The following is a 16,754-nucleotide window of genomic DNA, read 5'->3' on the forward strand; positions in this document are numbered from 1 at the left end:
CAGGGGGAGGAAATTTCAAATCTTGAAAATGCTTTTGCAAACTCTTATTTATTTACCTTTGACTATTTGCAAAAGATCTATGAAATGGATTTACAAAAGGTTTTGCAAAAACAAAACAAGTGGTGCAAACGTGGTCCAAAATGTTAAATAAGAAAGAAACATTCCATGCATATCTTGTAAGTAGTTTTATTGGCTCAATTCCAAGCAACCTTTACACTTACATTATGCAAACTGGTTCAATTATGCACTTCTATATTTGCTTTGGTTTGTGTTGGCATCAATCACCAAAAAGGGGGAGATTGAAAGGGAATTAGGCTTACACCTAGTTCCTACATAATTTTGGTGGTTGAATTGCCCAACACAAATCTTTGGACTAACTAGTATGCCCAAGTGTATAGATTATACAGGTGTAAAAAGTTCACACTCAGCCAATAAAAAGACCAAGTTTTGGATTCAATAAAGGAGCAAAGGGGCAACCGAGGGCACCCCTGGTCTGGCGCACCGGACTGTCCGGTGTGCCACCGGACAGTGAACAGTACCTGTCCGGTGCACCAGGGGACTCAGACTCCAACTCTTCACTCTCGGGAATTCTCGGAAGCCGGCGCGCTATAATTCACCGGACTGTCCGGTGTGCACCGGACATGTCCGGTGCTCCAAGGAAGCTCGGCCTCCTGAACTCGCCAGCCTCGGGTTCGCGCGGCAGCCACTCCGCTATAATTCACCGGACTGTCCGGTGTGCACCGGACTGTCCGGTGTGCCAGCGGAGCAACGGCTCCCTGCGGTGCCAACGGCTCCCTGCGGTGCATTAAATGCGCGCGCAGCGCGCGCAGAAGTCAGAATCGCCCATACCGGTGCACCGGACATCAAACAGTCCATGTCCGGTGTGCACCGGACACCCAGGCGGGCCCACAAGTCAGAAGCTCCAACGGTCGGAATCCAACGGCAACGTTGACGTGGCAGGGGGCACCGGACTGTCCGGTGTGCACCGGACTGTCCGGTGCGCCATCGAACAGAGAGCTCCCAGCAACGGCCACATTTGGTGGTTGGGGCTATAAATACCCCAACCACCCCACCATTCATTGCATCCAAGTTTTCCAACTTCTAACCACTTACAAGAGCTAGGCATTCAATTCTAGACACATACAAAGAGATCAAATCCTCTCCAATTCCACTCAAGCCTTTAGTGACTAGCGAGAGAGATTTGCCGTGTTCTTTTGAGCTCTTGCGCTTGGATCGCATTCTTTCTTTCTCTTTTGCTCTTGTGATCAACACTCAATTGTAACCGAGGCAAGAGGCACCGATTGTGTGGTGGCCCTTGCGGGGAAGTTTTGTTCCCGGTTGATTGAGAAGAAGGAAAGCTCACTCGGTCCGAGGGACCGTTTGAGAGAGGGAAGGGTTGAAAGAGACCCGGCCTTTGTGGCCTCCTCAACGGGGAGTAGGTTTGCAAGAACCGAACCTCGGTAAAACAAATCCACGTGTCACTCTCCTTATTTGCTTGCGATTTGTTTTGCGCCCTCTCTTGCGGACTCATTTATTATTACTAACGCTAACCCCGGCTTGTAGTTGTGTTTATATTTGTAAATTTCAGTTTCGCCCTATTCACCCCCCCCTCTAGGCGACTATCAGTTTGGTAATCAAACAAGGTCCAAAACAATTCAAACCTTACCCAAGGCTTCTAAATAATGTGAAAAGCTTGCATAAAAAGTTTGGGCAATTTTTGGGATTATCATTTAATTTCTAAAAATCCAGAACTGTTAGTTTAAGCTATTTTAAATGCCTCAAGATTTCTTATTTCCCCTAAAAATCACAAACTTATTTTTATTAAATACTATGGAAAATAAGAAGCCTAGGAAAATTGGTCTCATATTTTTAGGATTTTTCTGTAATTTTCTATATATTTTTAAAGATCCAATGAAAAAGAAAAAGGAAAAGGTGTAACAGTATTGGGCTCAAACTGACTTAGGCGGCCCAACCTCGCGCAGAAGCGCGCCCGCGCCTGCGTTGGCCATTTTGCAGAAGGGCCCTCGGGTTATAGACTAACTGGATACAAGTTCGTTTACTGTTTCTTGTGTCGCTGACCGTTTGCAGTGAAGTCCCTCGGTTTCTATTTATTCGCAGGGTGAAGTCCTCGTCGTCGAGCGGCGCTGCAGAGCTCCGGCGAGCTCACGCACCGGTCGATTTACGCAAGGACCGGCGCTAATCTTTGGTAGAGATCAAATCTGAGACCTAACGAGGGTTTTCCCTCAAACAATTTCATGAATAGCTACCCGGTTTGCTCTGGCTACGGCGACCGCGGGCATCGGGGAAGAACACGGGCGTTCACGGCGACGCAGGGTGGTTTAGCTCCATTAGGTGGGTCGTAGAGCTTGAGGAGGGTCTTGGGACACTAGAACAAGCAACAGAGACACTGGAACTAACCTGAGTTGGGCTGGCCACGGGGAGGTGTTCATCACGGCGGCGGAAAACCAATTTGGGGGAAACGAGAAATTTGCGAGCTCTAGGGGGTGATTCGAAGCACGAGTTGCTTCACTGGTTGCGTAACTACCTAAAGGAGCGGATGGTGGCGGCAATTTATAGCCTCTAACGGCGGTGGCGCCCAATTTTACCGGGATGTGCTGGCGATCGGAGAGAACAATGGTACTGGCGCGTGGAAGATATGGCTTTCACGGTGGCGGCTCCTCCGGCGATCACCGGCCAGGTATAGGATGGTTAGCTGCGACGTGGTAAGGCGTTTGGACACGAGGCGGACGGCAGGGATGACTCAACAGCGGTGAAACCTCATCCGCGCGATCGGTGAACAAGGAGAGGAGTACCACGGCTGACCGAGGTGGCACCCAGCTCACCGGCGGCAATGATCCATTTCCCTGCGGCGTTATCTACTTACCCGGGCGTGAATCTTGACGCCGGTCGGCACGGATCACGACGGAGGTCATCGGCGGTGAGCCGAGCTGTTGATCTGATCCCCACAGGTCTACTGTACCATGGGACATCTTCGTCAGTCACCTGAACCGACCTCCTTCCATCGACTAGTTCTCATAATTCTTGTGAATAACCGGGCAAGATTCCTTAATAAAGTTCGTTCTTGATTCAACAGTCTTCAATTCTTATACATGACATTTGGGTCAAGACCGAGGGAATCCAAAGATATGGCGCATCAAACTTGCACTCATCTCACTGGAACCTTATTTTATCCTTAGGTTCAGTTTCAGTTTTGTAATCCAGTTCTGACAGAGCGACTTTGAGTAGATTTTTCTCCAATTTTTGTATAACAACAGCAGGAGGTGTCTGCATCCAAGTTGCTCATGTATAGTAGCCCTACAACTTTGTTAGAGCAATCCTAGGTAGATTCCCACGGGATCTTAGTCGAAATGGCTCTTAACCTTGGATCAAAGTCACTGTCCAACAGAAGTTCAGTCTATATTGGCCTGACAGTCCAACTTCAGGCATGATTATCTTCAGTTTTTCCTTAACAACAATGCTCACACCTTTAAGCAAAGTTGTTCTCCATTAATTGGTCTACAAACTTGTTGTGGTCACTTTGGGCAAAATCCCTATATTTTAAAAGATACAGGGCTCCAAAGTTGAACCAACTAAACTGAATTTCAGACTTTGAATGAAACCTAAGTGAGGTCCATTTTGCATTTAAGTCCAAAACTTAGGGTTTGGCTTTCAAGTCCACATATTTGTGAACCAAATGACTTAAAATACTTATTTGGCTTGGTTTTTGCACTTTAACCCAAAAGTGGGCTAATTTTGCACATAAGCCCCTAGGGTTTGGTTTCAGGGTTTTCTAGGGTTGCAATTAGGGTTTCTGGTATCCCAGGGGTATAAAAGTGATTCAAGTTTATTCTTGGGGTCATTTTATGACTTTTACCCTAAAGCTTTTAGGTTTTCTCAACTTGGGTTAAGTTTTACCCCTTTAACCACTATTTAGGGTTAAGTCCTTTAACCAGGGTTCTATTTGCAAAAACATTAAAACAATACAACTTGTTTGAAATTTTTACCTAGTGAATGCACTCTAGGTGTGTCAAACATATGCAATGCCAATGCTTATGATGCCATGCTCAAGTTTTAGTTATAGTAATACCAGGGGTGTTACATCTGCCTCAGAGCGGGTGGACGAAGCAGGTGGCGACGGTGGTGGGTGAGGGCGGCGACGGCGACTGAGAAGGAGGCGAGATGGGGATTGGAGGCTCGGCGGGTGCTGTGTGTCCAACCTTCGGAGGCGTGTTTTCTCTACCCGTGAAAACTGGCCCCGACCCGGGTGACACTTTCCCCTCTCGTGGGCTTCCAAACACCGCCTAGCTCACACGAGCTTTCCCTTACACGTGCGATACGAGTTTACAGGAGAAAACCAGGCAGTTTCGAGGCTCCCAAATGAGCCCTTAGGGATGAAAATGGACAAAAACAGATGAAAAAACTCCTCTCCTGTTTCCGTATCCGCATTTTATTATCGGAAACGGGATCGGGTCCGGAATAGTCGGGAACGGAAATGGAAGCGGGATAAACGGAATTGCGAAAACGAACGAAAACGGAAATACTAACGGAAACTCATAATTTAATACATATAGAAATAATATTAATGTTTGACTAGTGATTGATTGACAGGACAATAATATAACATAAATAGATATAGAGAGGTAACAATCTATTGTTGTTTGGTTGCTAATAGTGTACATTTAGCTACATCCAATGTTATTTAAGACTTTAAACCACTTGTCATTAAAAAAAAGACGATGGTTACAATGGTCACGTGTGCTATAATTTGTTACCTAAAGTCACGAGACTTTAGTTTATATACTAATGCATATTAGACTCGTCTCATATTTTATCAAATACGTAATAAATACGGGTTCAATCCGAATAAAAACGGGCCCTACAAAAAACGGACGAAATAAATCATCTCCCGTTTTCATATTTTTTCGTAAATAAAAAAACGGTCAGGGATTTTATGGTTAGTTTCACTGGTCTACCGACGCAGATAGCATGCAACATTTCAAACTCTCAAAACAGCACCGCTCAGGCCTAAGTGGGCCTGTTGATTGTTGTACTGTTTGTTTGTGGAATGCAGATGCTATGTATAGCTTCTCGTGTGGTTTTGGACAACAAAGGGGTGGTGGCGCAGTTGGCTAGCGCGTAGGTCTCATAGCTAAAAATGCGAGTGATCCTGAGGTCGAGAGTTCGAGCCTCTCTCACCCCAGAGCGATGACAGATTTCTGCGCTCATCCGTGATTGATTGGGTCCATCACAGCCGTCTGATTCCAGAGACGACAAGATGCGCATCTGAGCTCAAATTCTTTTTTTTCTCGTAAACTCTATATAAAATCAAATACAGTTAAATCCATTCGACATACAATTCCTGACGAGAACGGAATGCATCCGAACCGGAATAAAATCCTCAAACAGACCTTTTCAACAAAGAAATCTCATGTTTGAAATTTTAACATTTCCATCTCCTGTGACTTGTGTACTTGCAAATGACATGGTCGCAAGAGCATCTTTCCGAGGGTAAAAAGGCAGAGAAGTTGCGACTGTGACAACAAGAGGACTCCCGTTGCACTTCCATAGCAAGGCAAACACCAGTAACTCTTCAAAAAAAGGCAAACACCAGTACACCACGACGACGACGACACATGATATACACAAAGCTTGCTTTGTCTCAAGGCTCAATACAAGACAGTTAAATATAGCTGGCGACCGCGAGAATCAGCAAGCTTACAATTTAACAAACCTCGGGCCATCATCAGCTGAGGAGACTGTCATCCTGAAGACGACGGTGTAATAAAGCGACAAAGTAAACAAAAGCTACCGAGCATCAGAGAGCCCTCATGCATGTATGCCAGGCAGTCAGCCTCTGGAAGAAAATTCTAGTCCAAGCAAGATACAACGCCAAGAAATAGCTAGCAGATGGCTTCTCCGCCGGGGGCCCCCCTGATGCTTTAAGGTGGTGTCATCTCTCAGTTCGGTCCACGCAGCCGCCGCCGCCGCCACCACCGTTTCTCCAGTTCTCGAGCCAGGCGGAGAAGCCTGTCACGAGGGCCTCCTGCATCCACGGGTAGCGGCTCCGCTCCGCCGCCTCGGGAACGGTGAGCCAGCTCCTCTGCCGGGTGCTCTGTTCTGGCCAGGAGGCTAGCTCTTCCTTCACGTGCAGGGCGAAGATTGCGGCTCTGCACGTTGCTTCGGGCTGCTTGCTCTTGAAATCGTAGAACCCCAGCAGTTGCTTTATGCACAAAACAAAGTAGCGCCCCATCAGTAAAATGTTGTGGTGTCAGGACATGTGGAAGCAAATAAGAGCTCTTTCGCAAGAGCGCAAGAACGTTGCTATTTGCTCGGAGTGTCACAAGTCAAACAGAACAACTATCAAAGACCAGTTAATACATAGTAAAAGCCAAAACGATTCACAATTTGGAACTGAGGAAGTAGACACCAAATGAAATTGAGAAGACTTCATACGCTAATAAGCTCTATCATTGGCACTTTGTTCTTAAAGTCAATGGTCCTAGATCTGAAAGTGTTGAATTGCCAGCTAAAGAACAAGTGGGGACTAGGATCATCAATATCAATCAATAGGAGAGGCATCTACCGAAGTGGACACATACCAGCTGTCTGTTGAGAATTCAGAGTTCAAGGTTTGAGATCAAGACTTACACATTAATCCATTATTAGCATGTTAGTACTGTAGTGTCAATGAAATGTTGTTGGGTACCATGAAGAAATTGTAAAGAATTCATAGCTGTTAGAGGTGGAAGTTTAATTCTCAAGACTAAGTTCTAGGCTCCAGACTGTTTCAAGGATTCCAAAATAAACAGTTCTCAGAAGATATACAATGGATCTGATCCTCCAAAGTTTTTCTTTCATGCGTTTTTTCATAAAAAAGGCAATAGGTCATATCAATAAAGAGGTATGTCATTTATGTCTTGAAGAGGATGGAAAGATACACATGACCCCACCCAACCACACAACAAAGTCTTTTAGGGATAGGTTACAGTCGAAACCCAACCAAAACCGCAGATCAAGGCTCAGGCACATGAATATATCTGTTTTTCATGCACTCCTATCTAAGGCTAAATCTTTGAGTATATTATATCCTTTCGAGTCTCCGTTTACTGCTTCTTACCATGCCAACTTTGGCCTTCCCCTTGCCCACTACACACTTGTGCCTCAAGACGTCTCAATTGGACATTGTCCAAACCATCTCAACTGGTGTTAGACAAGCTTTTCTCCAATTGATGCTAGCCATATCCTATCATGTGTATCATCGTTCTAAATTCAACCCCTTCTTGTACCCCCACAAACCCAAAACAACATATACATTTCCACTACACTTATCTACTAAACGATTTTTTTTGTATGCCAACATTCTGCATCATACAATATAGCATATCTAGTTGTTGTCCTATAAAACTTGTCTTTTAGCTTTCGAGGAACCCTCTTGTCACATAGAACTTCAGATGTTTGTCATCACTTCATCAACCCGACTTTGATTCTATGGCTAACATCATCAATATCCCCTTCCCTCTATAGCACTGATCCTAAATACTGAAAGGTACCTTTCCTGAGCTCTACTTGACCTTCCAAACTAACATCTCCTTCCTCATGTGCGATAGTGCCGAAGTAACATCTCATATATTCGGTTTTACTTCTACCGAGTCTAAAACCATTGGACTCTAGAGTCTCCCGCCACAACTCCAATTTCCTATTAACTCCTACTCGGTTTTCATCAACTAGCACTACATCATCCATAAAAAGCCTACACCAAGAGACATTCCCTTATATGTTCTGTGTAATCTCATCCATCACCAAGGCAAAAAGGTAAGGGTTCAAAGCTAACCCTTGATATAGTCCTAGTATAATTAGAAAGTCGTCCGCGTCTCCATCACTTGTTCGAATATTAGCCACAACATTTTTGTACGTGTCCTTAATGAGTCCAACGTACTTTGTTGGAACTTTATGTTTGTCCAAAGCTCACCGCATATCATTCATTAGTATTTTTCCATAAGCCATCTCCAAGTAAATAAAACCCAACCATGTGTAGATCCTTTTTTTGTTCCCTACTGCTCCATCACTTGTCTTATTAAGAAAATGGCTTCCATGGTTGACCTTCCAGGCATGTAATCAAATTGGTTTATAGCGAACCTCGTTATTCCTCTTTTTTTAGAACACCGCAAAAGTCATGCAAATCATATCATTAGAAGATAGATAAAAACAAACGAGGTGACTGAAGAGTCAGCCCCGAGTACAAGGATGGTTAGGCCATAGGCACATATAGATATAAATGTGCATGAGCCCACCAACAGAACACATCCACCACCACACGACCATTAACAACCTAGCCTAACCTCTAAAGATGAGTTGGCGGGTGAGAAACTCATGTAGAGGGGAGGCTCCCGCCACACTCCAAAAAATACCCTCATTCTCCACATTTTGTAGGACAGTTTGAACACAAGACATTTTATCTTCAAAACACAAACATTCCGATGCTTCCAAATCTCCCAGGCGATCAACATGACGAAGGAATTAAGGCCTTTCCTTAGCTCCTTCGTAATTTCCTTGACCATTCAGCCCCACCAGCTTAAGAATCTCTTACCACCAGATAATGCATGATAACTCTCTCTAGTGGCTCATCAACTTAACTCCCCATTAATTAGTACAACTTTTAATATCTCTCTTATTCTTGTAGATCAGTACTGTTGATTGGTGAAAACCCTAACCCTAACCCTAACAGGGATTGGGTGGTGTATTAATAGACTTGAGTACTGGGCCAGGCCCATTAAAGAGGGGCGAGACAGTAATTACACAGGGAAAAAACCCCAAACCCTAAACGGGTATTCTAACACCCCCCGCAGTCACAACTCTATCTTGTACAGATGTTGGGACTGGAGCGAAAGTCTAAAAATACACTCGACGGTAACCCCTTGGTGAAGATGTCAGCGAATTGCAGCGTGGTGAGGACGCTGAGAACCCGAACGTCACCGGCAGCGACACACTCGCGGACGAAGTGCAGGTCAATCTCCACGTGCTTCGTGCGCTGATGCTGCACGGGATTGGTGGAGAGGTAGACCACGCTGACGTTGTCGCAGCAGACGAGGGTGGCGCGCTGAAGGGGACTGTGGAGCTCGTGGAGGAGTTGTCGTAGCCAGGAGGCCTCTGCCACGCCGTTGGCCACGGCGCGGTACTCGGCCTAAGCGCTGGAGCGAGAGACGACGGGTTGCCGTTTGGCGGCCCAAGAGACGAGGTTGGCGCCCAGGAACACGGCGTAACCGGAGGTGGACCGGCGCGTGTCGGGACAGCCAGCCCAGTCAGCGTCGGTGTAGACCACGAGTTCCGACGTCGGGGATGGTCGCAGTAGGAGGCCATAGTCGAGGGAGCCGCGGAGGTACCGCAGTATCCGCTTGAGAGCGGTGAGGTGGGGCTCCCGCGGAGTGTGCATATGTAGGCACACCTGCTGGACGGCGTAGGCGATGTCGGGCCTGGAGAAGGTGAGGTACTGGAGCGCGTCGGTCAGGCTCCGGTAGGACGTCGCGTCGGCGACCGGAGGCCCGTCGACCTCAGAGAGCTTTGCCTGAGTGTCGACAGGCGTGGAGTAGGGCTTGCAGTCAGACATGCCAGCCCGCTCCAGGATGTCGATGGCGTACTGGCGCTGGTGGAGGAAGAGACCCTGAGGCCGGCGCTCGGCGGTGATGCCGAGGAAGTGGAGGGGCCCCAGGTCCTTCATCGCGAACTCCCGCTGAAGGGCGACGATCGTGCGCTGTAGAAGGTCGGCGGTGGATGCCGTGAGCACAATGTCGTCGACGTAGAGCAGGAGGTAGACGGTGTCGTCGCCACGCCGGTAGATGAACAGGGACGTGTCCGACTTGGCCTCGACGAAGCCGATGGAGGCCAAGTAGGAGGCGAAGCGACTGTACCATGCTCGCGGCGCCTGCTTGAGGCCGTACAGGGATCGGTTCAGCCGGCAGACCAGATCCGGACGATCGGCGTCGACGAAGCCGGTGGGCTGGCTGCAGTAAACAGTCTCCGTCAGAGTGCCATGGAGTAAGGCATTCTTGACGTCAAGCTGATGGATCGCCCAGTCGCGAGAGAGGGCGAGGGAGAGGACGGCGCTGAAGGTCTCGTCGTAGTCTACTCCGGGGCGCTGGGTAAAGCCCCGAAGGACCCAACGGGCCTTGTAGCGGTCGAGGGAGCCGTCCGAGGTCAGCTTGTGGCGAAATAGCCACTTGTCGGTGACCACGTTGGTGCCTGGTGGACACGGCACCAGGTCCCAGGTGTGGTTGGCCAAGAGGGCCGCGTACTCCTCCATAGCACGACGCCAATGTGGGTCGGCGAGGGCAGCGCGAACGGAGGAGGGCACTGGGGATGCGTCCGGAGGAGTGCAGGTCGTATCCGCTGCCAGGATCAGCCGGTCGACGGGGCGAAGAACGCCAGCGGCGTGCCGAGTCACCATCGGGTGGACGTGCCCGGGGTCGCGGTGGATGGCGACCGGGTGGTACACTGACGGCTCGGAGCGGGCCGCCGGAATGTCGGGAGCGACGGGTATGGCCGGCTCGCGGCGGTGATAGACGACGACGGGGTCAGCAAAGCGGGCCGTGCTCGTCGACGGGCCCGAGTCGGCAGGCGCCGAGGTGGCGGCGTGGCTGCGACGGTGGTAGACGAGCGCGGGGTCGGCGAAGCGAGCCGGGGTCGACGGGGCCGCGCGTGGCGCAGGCGGGGTCGTCTGGGCCGCGCGTGGCGCAGGCGTGATCGACGGGGCCGCGCGTGGCGCAGGCAGGGTCGTCGGGGCCGCGCATGGCGCATTCGTGATCGACGGGGCCGCGCGTGGCGCAGGCGTGATCGACGGGGCCGCGCGTGACGCAGGCATGATCGGCGGGGCCGCGCATGGCGCAAGCATGATCGACGGGGCCGCGCGTGGCGCAGGCGTGATCAACGGGGCCGCGCGTGGCGCGGGAATGGGCACGAGCGGTGGCGTCGTGGTCGCACGAGGTACGGGTAACGGCGCAAGGCGGGGCGCCGGGGGTGGGGGGAACCGGATCAGACTCGAGGAGTGAGTCGAGATCGGTGGGTGGGGTGGAGCCTGCAAGGGGAAACACATATTCGTCGAAGACGACGTGACGAGAGATGATGATGCGGTGGGAGGTGAGGTCGAGACACTGATACCCCTTGTGGTCAGGGGAGTAGCCGAGGAAGAGGCAGCGAGTGGAGCGAGGAGAAAGCTTGTTAGGGGCGGTAGCGGAAGTGTTAGGGTAGCAGGCACAGCCGAACACGCGCAGGTGGTCGTAGGAAGGGGTTGTGCCGTACAGGGCAAAGTGAGGTGTAGGGTAGCTCACCGCCTTCGAGGGAAGACGGTTGAGGAGATGCGCGGCAGTATGAAGGGCCTCTGCCCAGTAGGTGGCAGGGAGAGACGCCTGAAAGAGAAGGCAGCGGATCATGTTGGTGGTGGTGCGAATCATGCGCTCGTCCCGGCCGTTCTGAGCAGAGGTGTAGGGACACGAGAGACGCAATTGGACGCCGTGAGTGAGGAAGAAAGAACGGGAGGCGTTGTTGTCGAACTCGCGGCCATTGTCGCACTGCAGGGCACGGACCGGGCGCCGAAACTGGGTGGATACCCAGGCGAAGAAGTGAGTGAGGGTGGTAAACGTGTCGGACTTCAGCCGAAGGGGGAAAGTCCAAAGGAAATGGGAGTAGTCGTCCAGAATGACCAGGTAGTATTTGTAGCCGGAGAGGCTAAGGACAGGAGACGTCCAGAGATCACAGTGGACAAGATCAAAGGCCTGAACAGCCCTAGACGTGGAAGTGGAAAAAGGAAGACGGAAGTGACGACCGAGCTGACAAGCATGACAGAGGCGCTCAGAAGAGCCCCGAGTATAGGATATGTCTGAGTGGCCGGCAAGCTGGGACATGACGTCGGGTCCAGGGTGCCCGAGGCGACGGTGCCAAATGGCGGAGGAGGTGGTGGTAGTAGCAAGAGCATGTGATGTGGTGGTAGTAGTAAGGGCAGGAGATGAGGCTACTCTGGTGTGGGGAGTGGAGGGCAAGTGAAGAGAATAGAGGGGGCCGGAGCTGTCACAGCGAGCGAGCACAGCATGTGTGGGAAGGTGGCGTATGGTGAGACCCCAGGGGTTGAACTCCATAGAGCACTGGTTGTCACTAGTGAAGCGACGAACCGAGAGGAGGGGATGAGTCAGTCCGGGAGCAACAAGGACGTCGTTAAGGCAGAATGGTCCTGGAAGAACCGATGCACCTACTGAGGTGACCGGGAGGGTGGAACCGTTGCCAACGACGATGGAGGAAGGATGTGAGGGGTGTGGTGGATGGGAGTGGAATAACGAACTGGTTGTGGGGGTAGTGTGGAAGGAGGCCCCGGAGTCAACCACCTAATCGGTGGTGGGAGGGGGAGGTGGTGGTGGCGAAGGTACGGTGTGAGCGGAGAGGGCTAAAGAAGGTGGTGGTGGCGAAGGTACGGTGTGGGGACAACACTGGTAGGAGAAGCGCAACTGCGCGAGTAGCGAGGAGAGCCGTCCAGAAGGGCGCGCGCAGCCACTAGGATCGAGTCGGGTGGCGTCGCTGGGAGTTGGGGCCGATGGCGCCCGACAGCAGGGAACAGCCGCAGTGGTGCGGCTGGGAGCAGAAGAGGATGCCACGGCGGGGAGGTAGCCAGGACGGAGCTGCGCGCCGAGCGGGGGCAGTGCGCCGTCGGCAGAGGACCCGCGGCCTGCAGAGGGGCGGCGGATGGCCGTCCGGCGGCGCGGCGTTGGTGGCGTTGTCCGCCAGAGAGGGGCAGGGCCAGCGGCGGAGGCCGGAGCAGATGGGGGCGGGGTCGGCGGCGGCCGGCGCGGGGACAGGTGCGGTGCTGGTGGAGTAGCCGCGCCGGTGAAGTGGAGTCGCCCGGATCCGGCGGTGGAGGAAGGCAGAGCGGAGGAGGCAGCCGGCGGCGCGGTGTGGCGACGTAGCGCGGAATCCAGGGAGGCGGTCGCGATGCACTGGCAGGGGGCGAGCTGTGCCGAGCACCTGGACAGCGGAGGCAGGCAGAGTTCGCCCCGGTGGCTAGAGCTGCTGGGGGAGGGAGAACGACGGCCACGGCGGCAGGTGGCCGGATTTGGAGACGAGGAAGCAACGCCTGAGGAAGAATGCCCTGGCACGCGAGCAGAGGGAGAGGGCACAGGAGCACGCCTGCAGCCGGAGTTGAAGAAGGCCGGTGCCGGGGAAGCAGGGCCGGTAGGATGGCAGGGGCTCGGCCAGGTGTGTCGCCGGCGCAGGGAAGGGAGGAGAGAGGGCGGCGGGGTGGGCGGCTGGGGTTGGCGACGCCCGAGAGGGAGATGGGGGCTGGAAAAAAATTAAGTTGGCTCTAGTACCATGTTGATTGGTGAAAACCCTAACCCTAACAGGGGTTGGGTGGTGTATTAATAGACTTGAGTACTGGGCCAGGCCCATTACAGAGGGGCGAGACAGTAATTACACAGGGAAAAAACCCCAAACCCTAAACGGGTATTCTAACAAGTACCAATATACTTCTCCACTCATCAAACATCTTGTTTGGCCGTAAGATATGGTAAGCCATACTATAGCTATGTCCCTGAACCATTTCCATACCTCAATTGGGATACTATCAGGGCCCATCGCCTTAACATACCCCCCCCACACACACACACAAACACACTTTTCCTTTTCCCTTTTTTTCCTTTGGGTGGGAGGGGTACTAATGTTGTATCAAATAAACATAGAAACAATATCTCACCACTAAATCTCCTCGCACTCCAGCTTCTTCGATAGCTTCCCTTGCAGCTGCCTCTTCAACAGTTTCATCATTCTCCCAGCCTCCCTGCATCAACAAATTACAAATGTATATTAACCAAATAGGCACTATCATGGTGATAAGAGAACTGCATACAACATATATGACAAATGGTTAAATGTAGAGGTTTAAATGCAAGAGCATCATAAGGTTGGCACTTGGCACTTGGATATCTTCCTGCTACAACTGAATGACTTAAGTGACCGCTCATTGGCACCTGATTTCTTAGTATCTAGTTAATCAAAGTAATATATCTTCCACAAGCGGTGGCACACATTGCATTAATAGACAGCTAATTATCAATATGAGCATGATGCCAAACAAAGAAAAACTCAATAGAACTGACAAAATCTCTATAGCCTAACTAATTTCATATAAGCTATTTTGTTAAGCAAAATCACACTCATGTGGGAGCTTCTGGCACTGGGTTTTCCCTTTTTATTTTGTTAAGCTAAATCACAGAAAAAATGCTCAAATTTCTGATTTTCCATACATCATACTGTGACAATTATGTGAATGATGTGATATATGGTTAGTTGTTTATTTACATTAATCATACCTTTGGAAATAGAAGACCCGGTCCACTTTGGGAGCTGATCATGAGAACTTCAACAAGTTTCTTTTGTTCATCATCAGAAGCTCCATCATTAATATCCCTATATCTGAATGGTATGCACCTATATATAAACAAGGAAGAAGAATGAGACAAGTGAAACACATTGCAAGATTCACATTATTACAAGAGACTGTGTCTACAACCATAGCACTCAAAATTACATGCACAAATCACACTCAACTAAAAGGTATTGGCAAAACCCCCAAGGTATATTTCTTGCTGCAGTGTACACATAACCATTTGCTGAAGCAAAAACAAATGCTTAGCGCAGAAGATGATGCCATTGGTTACTTCATAGCAGTAGAAACTATAAACTTAAGTCCTTTGTTTACAGTGCTCAGTAGACTGCATATCAACTTATGTTTGTATGGAGTAAAATTAAACAGAGTTCAGTACAAGCAGAAAGTAAACTAAGTGATGGTTTTCCAGACACCTTGGTAAAATATTGGACTAGTGCTGCAAAATATTTGCACGCTTAAGTCTATATCCACTTGAAAGAATAAAAGTATAAAAACAAAGAATGCTCACATCACCAACAGGAAACATTAATGTAACAAACAACAGTGACATTTTGCCATTGATGGTCAGCAAACAATGAAGCAGCAAGAAGACAAATCAGCTGTTTTACCTGATGTTATGTAACCTCTAATAAAAGTACCTAACTGTACTCATTGGAACAGGAATTCCCAACAGACTACAGGATAACTTGACCTCTTTCCATGGTCTAAACAATCTCTGCCATTTGGCTCAAGTCGTGCACCTATCTATATATTTTAATCTAGAAATCTATCCGTTTCTTTCAACAGTGTTTGTACATCGCAAAACGAATTAAAAATGGGATTCCTTCCTAAAATTTAATGCATAATTTTAGATAAGATATAAAAATGGTCTAGAAGGACGGAACATGACATACTGCGCTTATGTCATGCATAAAACTAATCGGATTGCGCCAACCTAGAATAAGAATCTGCTACAGAGAACATATGCCTACATTATCCAATGCCAAATGGCCTCTTCTACGCAACTGATTCTAATAGACCCATCAGTCCACAGGCGATTCATTCTACAACGACGCAATTGTGGACAAAACAGATGTCCTTTACGCTGACAGTATCTTGTGATGACATGAAATTTAGTGCAGGACTAATGAATAATAAAACGGTAAAGAAGTGCCGAATGGGCCCTTACATGTCAGGTGAAGAAACTAATGTACTAATGACTAATGACACAGAAACAGGCTACTATTCACCGATTATGACCAATCCAGGACAATTAATCAGCCAGAGAGGTCGACCCTACTCCCAACAGAAGCAGCAGTAAAACACAGGATAGTCGCAGCCCAACAAGGCCACATGCATCCATTCCAGTTGGTAAGCAAACGCTCCCAGCATAGCGAACCTTTAAGCTGCCCAACCAAGCAAGCACCGCAACCGGACAAACCCAATCAGATCGAATCGAGGGCAGATAAAAACGCCTGATGTCTTTGGTGTGTGGATGCGAGAAGGCAGAGGGAGAAGAGCCGTGGTGGTTGGGGGTAGGGAAGGGGGGGCTCCCCTTACGGACGCACCCGGCCACAAGGCGACGGCCGTTCTCGTAGCGCTGCAGGTGCCGGCCCGTGCGGGCCACCAGATCACACATGCCTGCCTCCCCCTCTCCCACCGATCCCACGGCGGGACACAGGCTGTCCCTAGCCAGGCCCCCAACTTCCTAGAGCATCTTCCTTCTCGCGTCAGGACGGCGAGTGCCGGCCGGCGGCGCGCGGCAATGCGGCAGAGCCGTGGGAGGCCAAGGTCGAGAAGTTGTTAGCGTGGACCTCGCTGCACCATGTGGGGCTTGGGGCGCCCAGCCGCTCGCTTCCTCTCCCTCTCTTTTCTTTTTCTTTCTTTCCTTTGTTTTCTCGTTTATATTTTTTGTATTTTGTGTGGTGGTTTTTTAATTCTTTTTACAGCTTTTAAGAATTTCAATTTTTATATGTTTTTATCATGATACAAATATATGAATACACACACTTCACCCCTATGGCACCTCTAAAAAAATTAAGACGACTGGAAACGCATAAGAATTTCACCGAACGCTAGATTATAAACAGTCTTATAATCCATTTATGTATAAAAAAATGTGCGAGATTTTTACCCAAATTCTATATTGTTTACATTTCTTACAGAAGCGACAGCTCACCCATTTGTGTTAAACATGACTAGATTGTGTTCTGCCTGTGAACTGATGGATAGCTCTACCGACCGTTGAAGCACAAACCATGAGCGACATTAATCTCAAAGACAAACCATCACCAACATAGTACCAAAATAGCAAACTCCACAAGCATATAATACCAGTTCGGAATACCATTCC

The 16,754-nt window shown here is 49.6% G+C and overlaps 1 protein-coding gene and 2 non-coding genes across 3 annotated transcripts; 2 read left to right on the forward strand and 1 right to left on the reverse strand.

The window, feature by feature from the left end:
- Positions 1-5,110: 5,110 nt before the first annotated feature.
- On the forward strand, positions 5,111-5,200 carry TRNAM-CAU (transfer RNA methionine (anticodon CAU)). Its single transcript is given in 2 exon segments — positions 5,111-5,148; positions 5,165-5,200. It is a non-coding gene; the product is annotated as a tRNA-Met (tRNA).
- LOC111589859 (small nucleolar RNA snoR114) lies at positions 5,201-5,291 on the forward strand. Its single transcript, XR_004851690.1, has one exon. It is a non-coding gene; the product is annotated as a small nucleolar RNA snoR114 (small nucleolar RNA).
- Positions 5,292-5,641: 350 nt separating this feature from the next.
- On the reverse strand, positions 5,642-16,280 carry LOC100282227 (nudix hydrolase 13). Its single transcript, NM_001155139.1, has 4 exons — positions 15,970-16,280; positions 14,346-14,463; positions 13,730-13,813; positions 5,642-6,220 (listed from the first exon to the last, which is right to left on the reverse strand). Exons 1-4 carry the CDS (start codon positions 16,038-16,040, stop codon positions 5,951-5,953), a joined length of 543 nt encoding a protein of 180 aa, NP_001148611.1. The 5' UTR covers positions 16,041-16,280; the 3' UTR covers positions 5,642-5,950.
- Between the last annotated feature and the right edge of the window lie 474 nt (positions 16,281-16,754).

The sequence above is a fragment of the Zea mays genome, chromosome 7 (genome assembly GCF_902167145.1).
Source record: "Zea mays cultivar B73 chromosome 7, Zm-B73-REFERENCE-NAM-5.0, whole genome shotgun sequence".
Taxonomy (NCBI): Eukaryota; Viridiplantae; Streptophyta; class Magnoliopsida; order Poales; family Poaceae; genus Zea; species Zea mays.

Bases quoted from the DNA above. Each gene is read 5' to 3' on its own strand.
- LOC100282227 (NM_001155139.1), bottom strand. From the start codon at position 16,040: ATGTGTGATCTGGTGGCCCGCACGGGCCGGCACCTGCAGCGCTACGAG. The intron at 14,464-15,969 runs GTGCGTCCGTAA...GTTTATATATAG, and splicing joins GGCCGTCGCCTTGTGGCCGG to GTGCATACCATTCAGATATA. The intron at 6,221-13,729 runs GTGAGATATTGT...TTGTGCATAAAG, and splicing joins GAGTGCGAGGAGATTTAGTG to CAACTGCTGGGGTTCTACGA.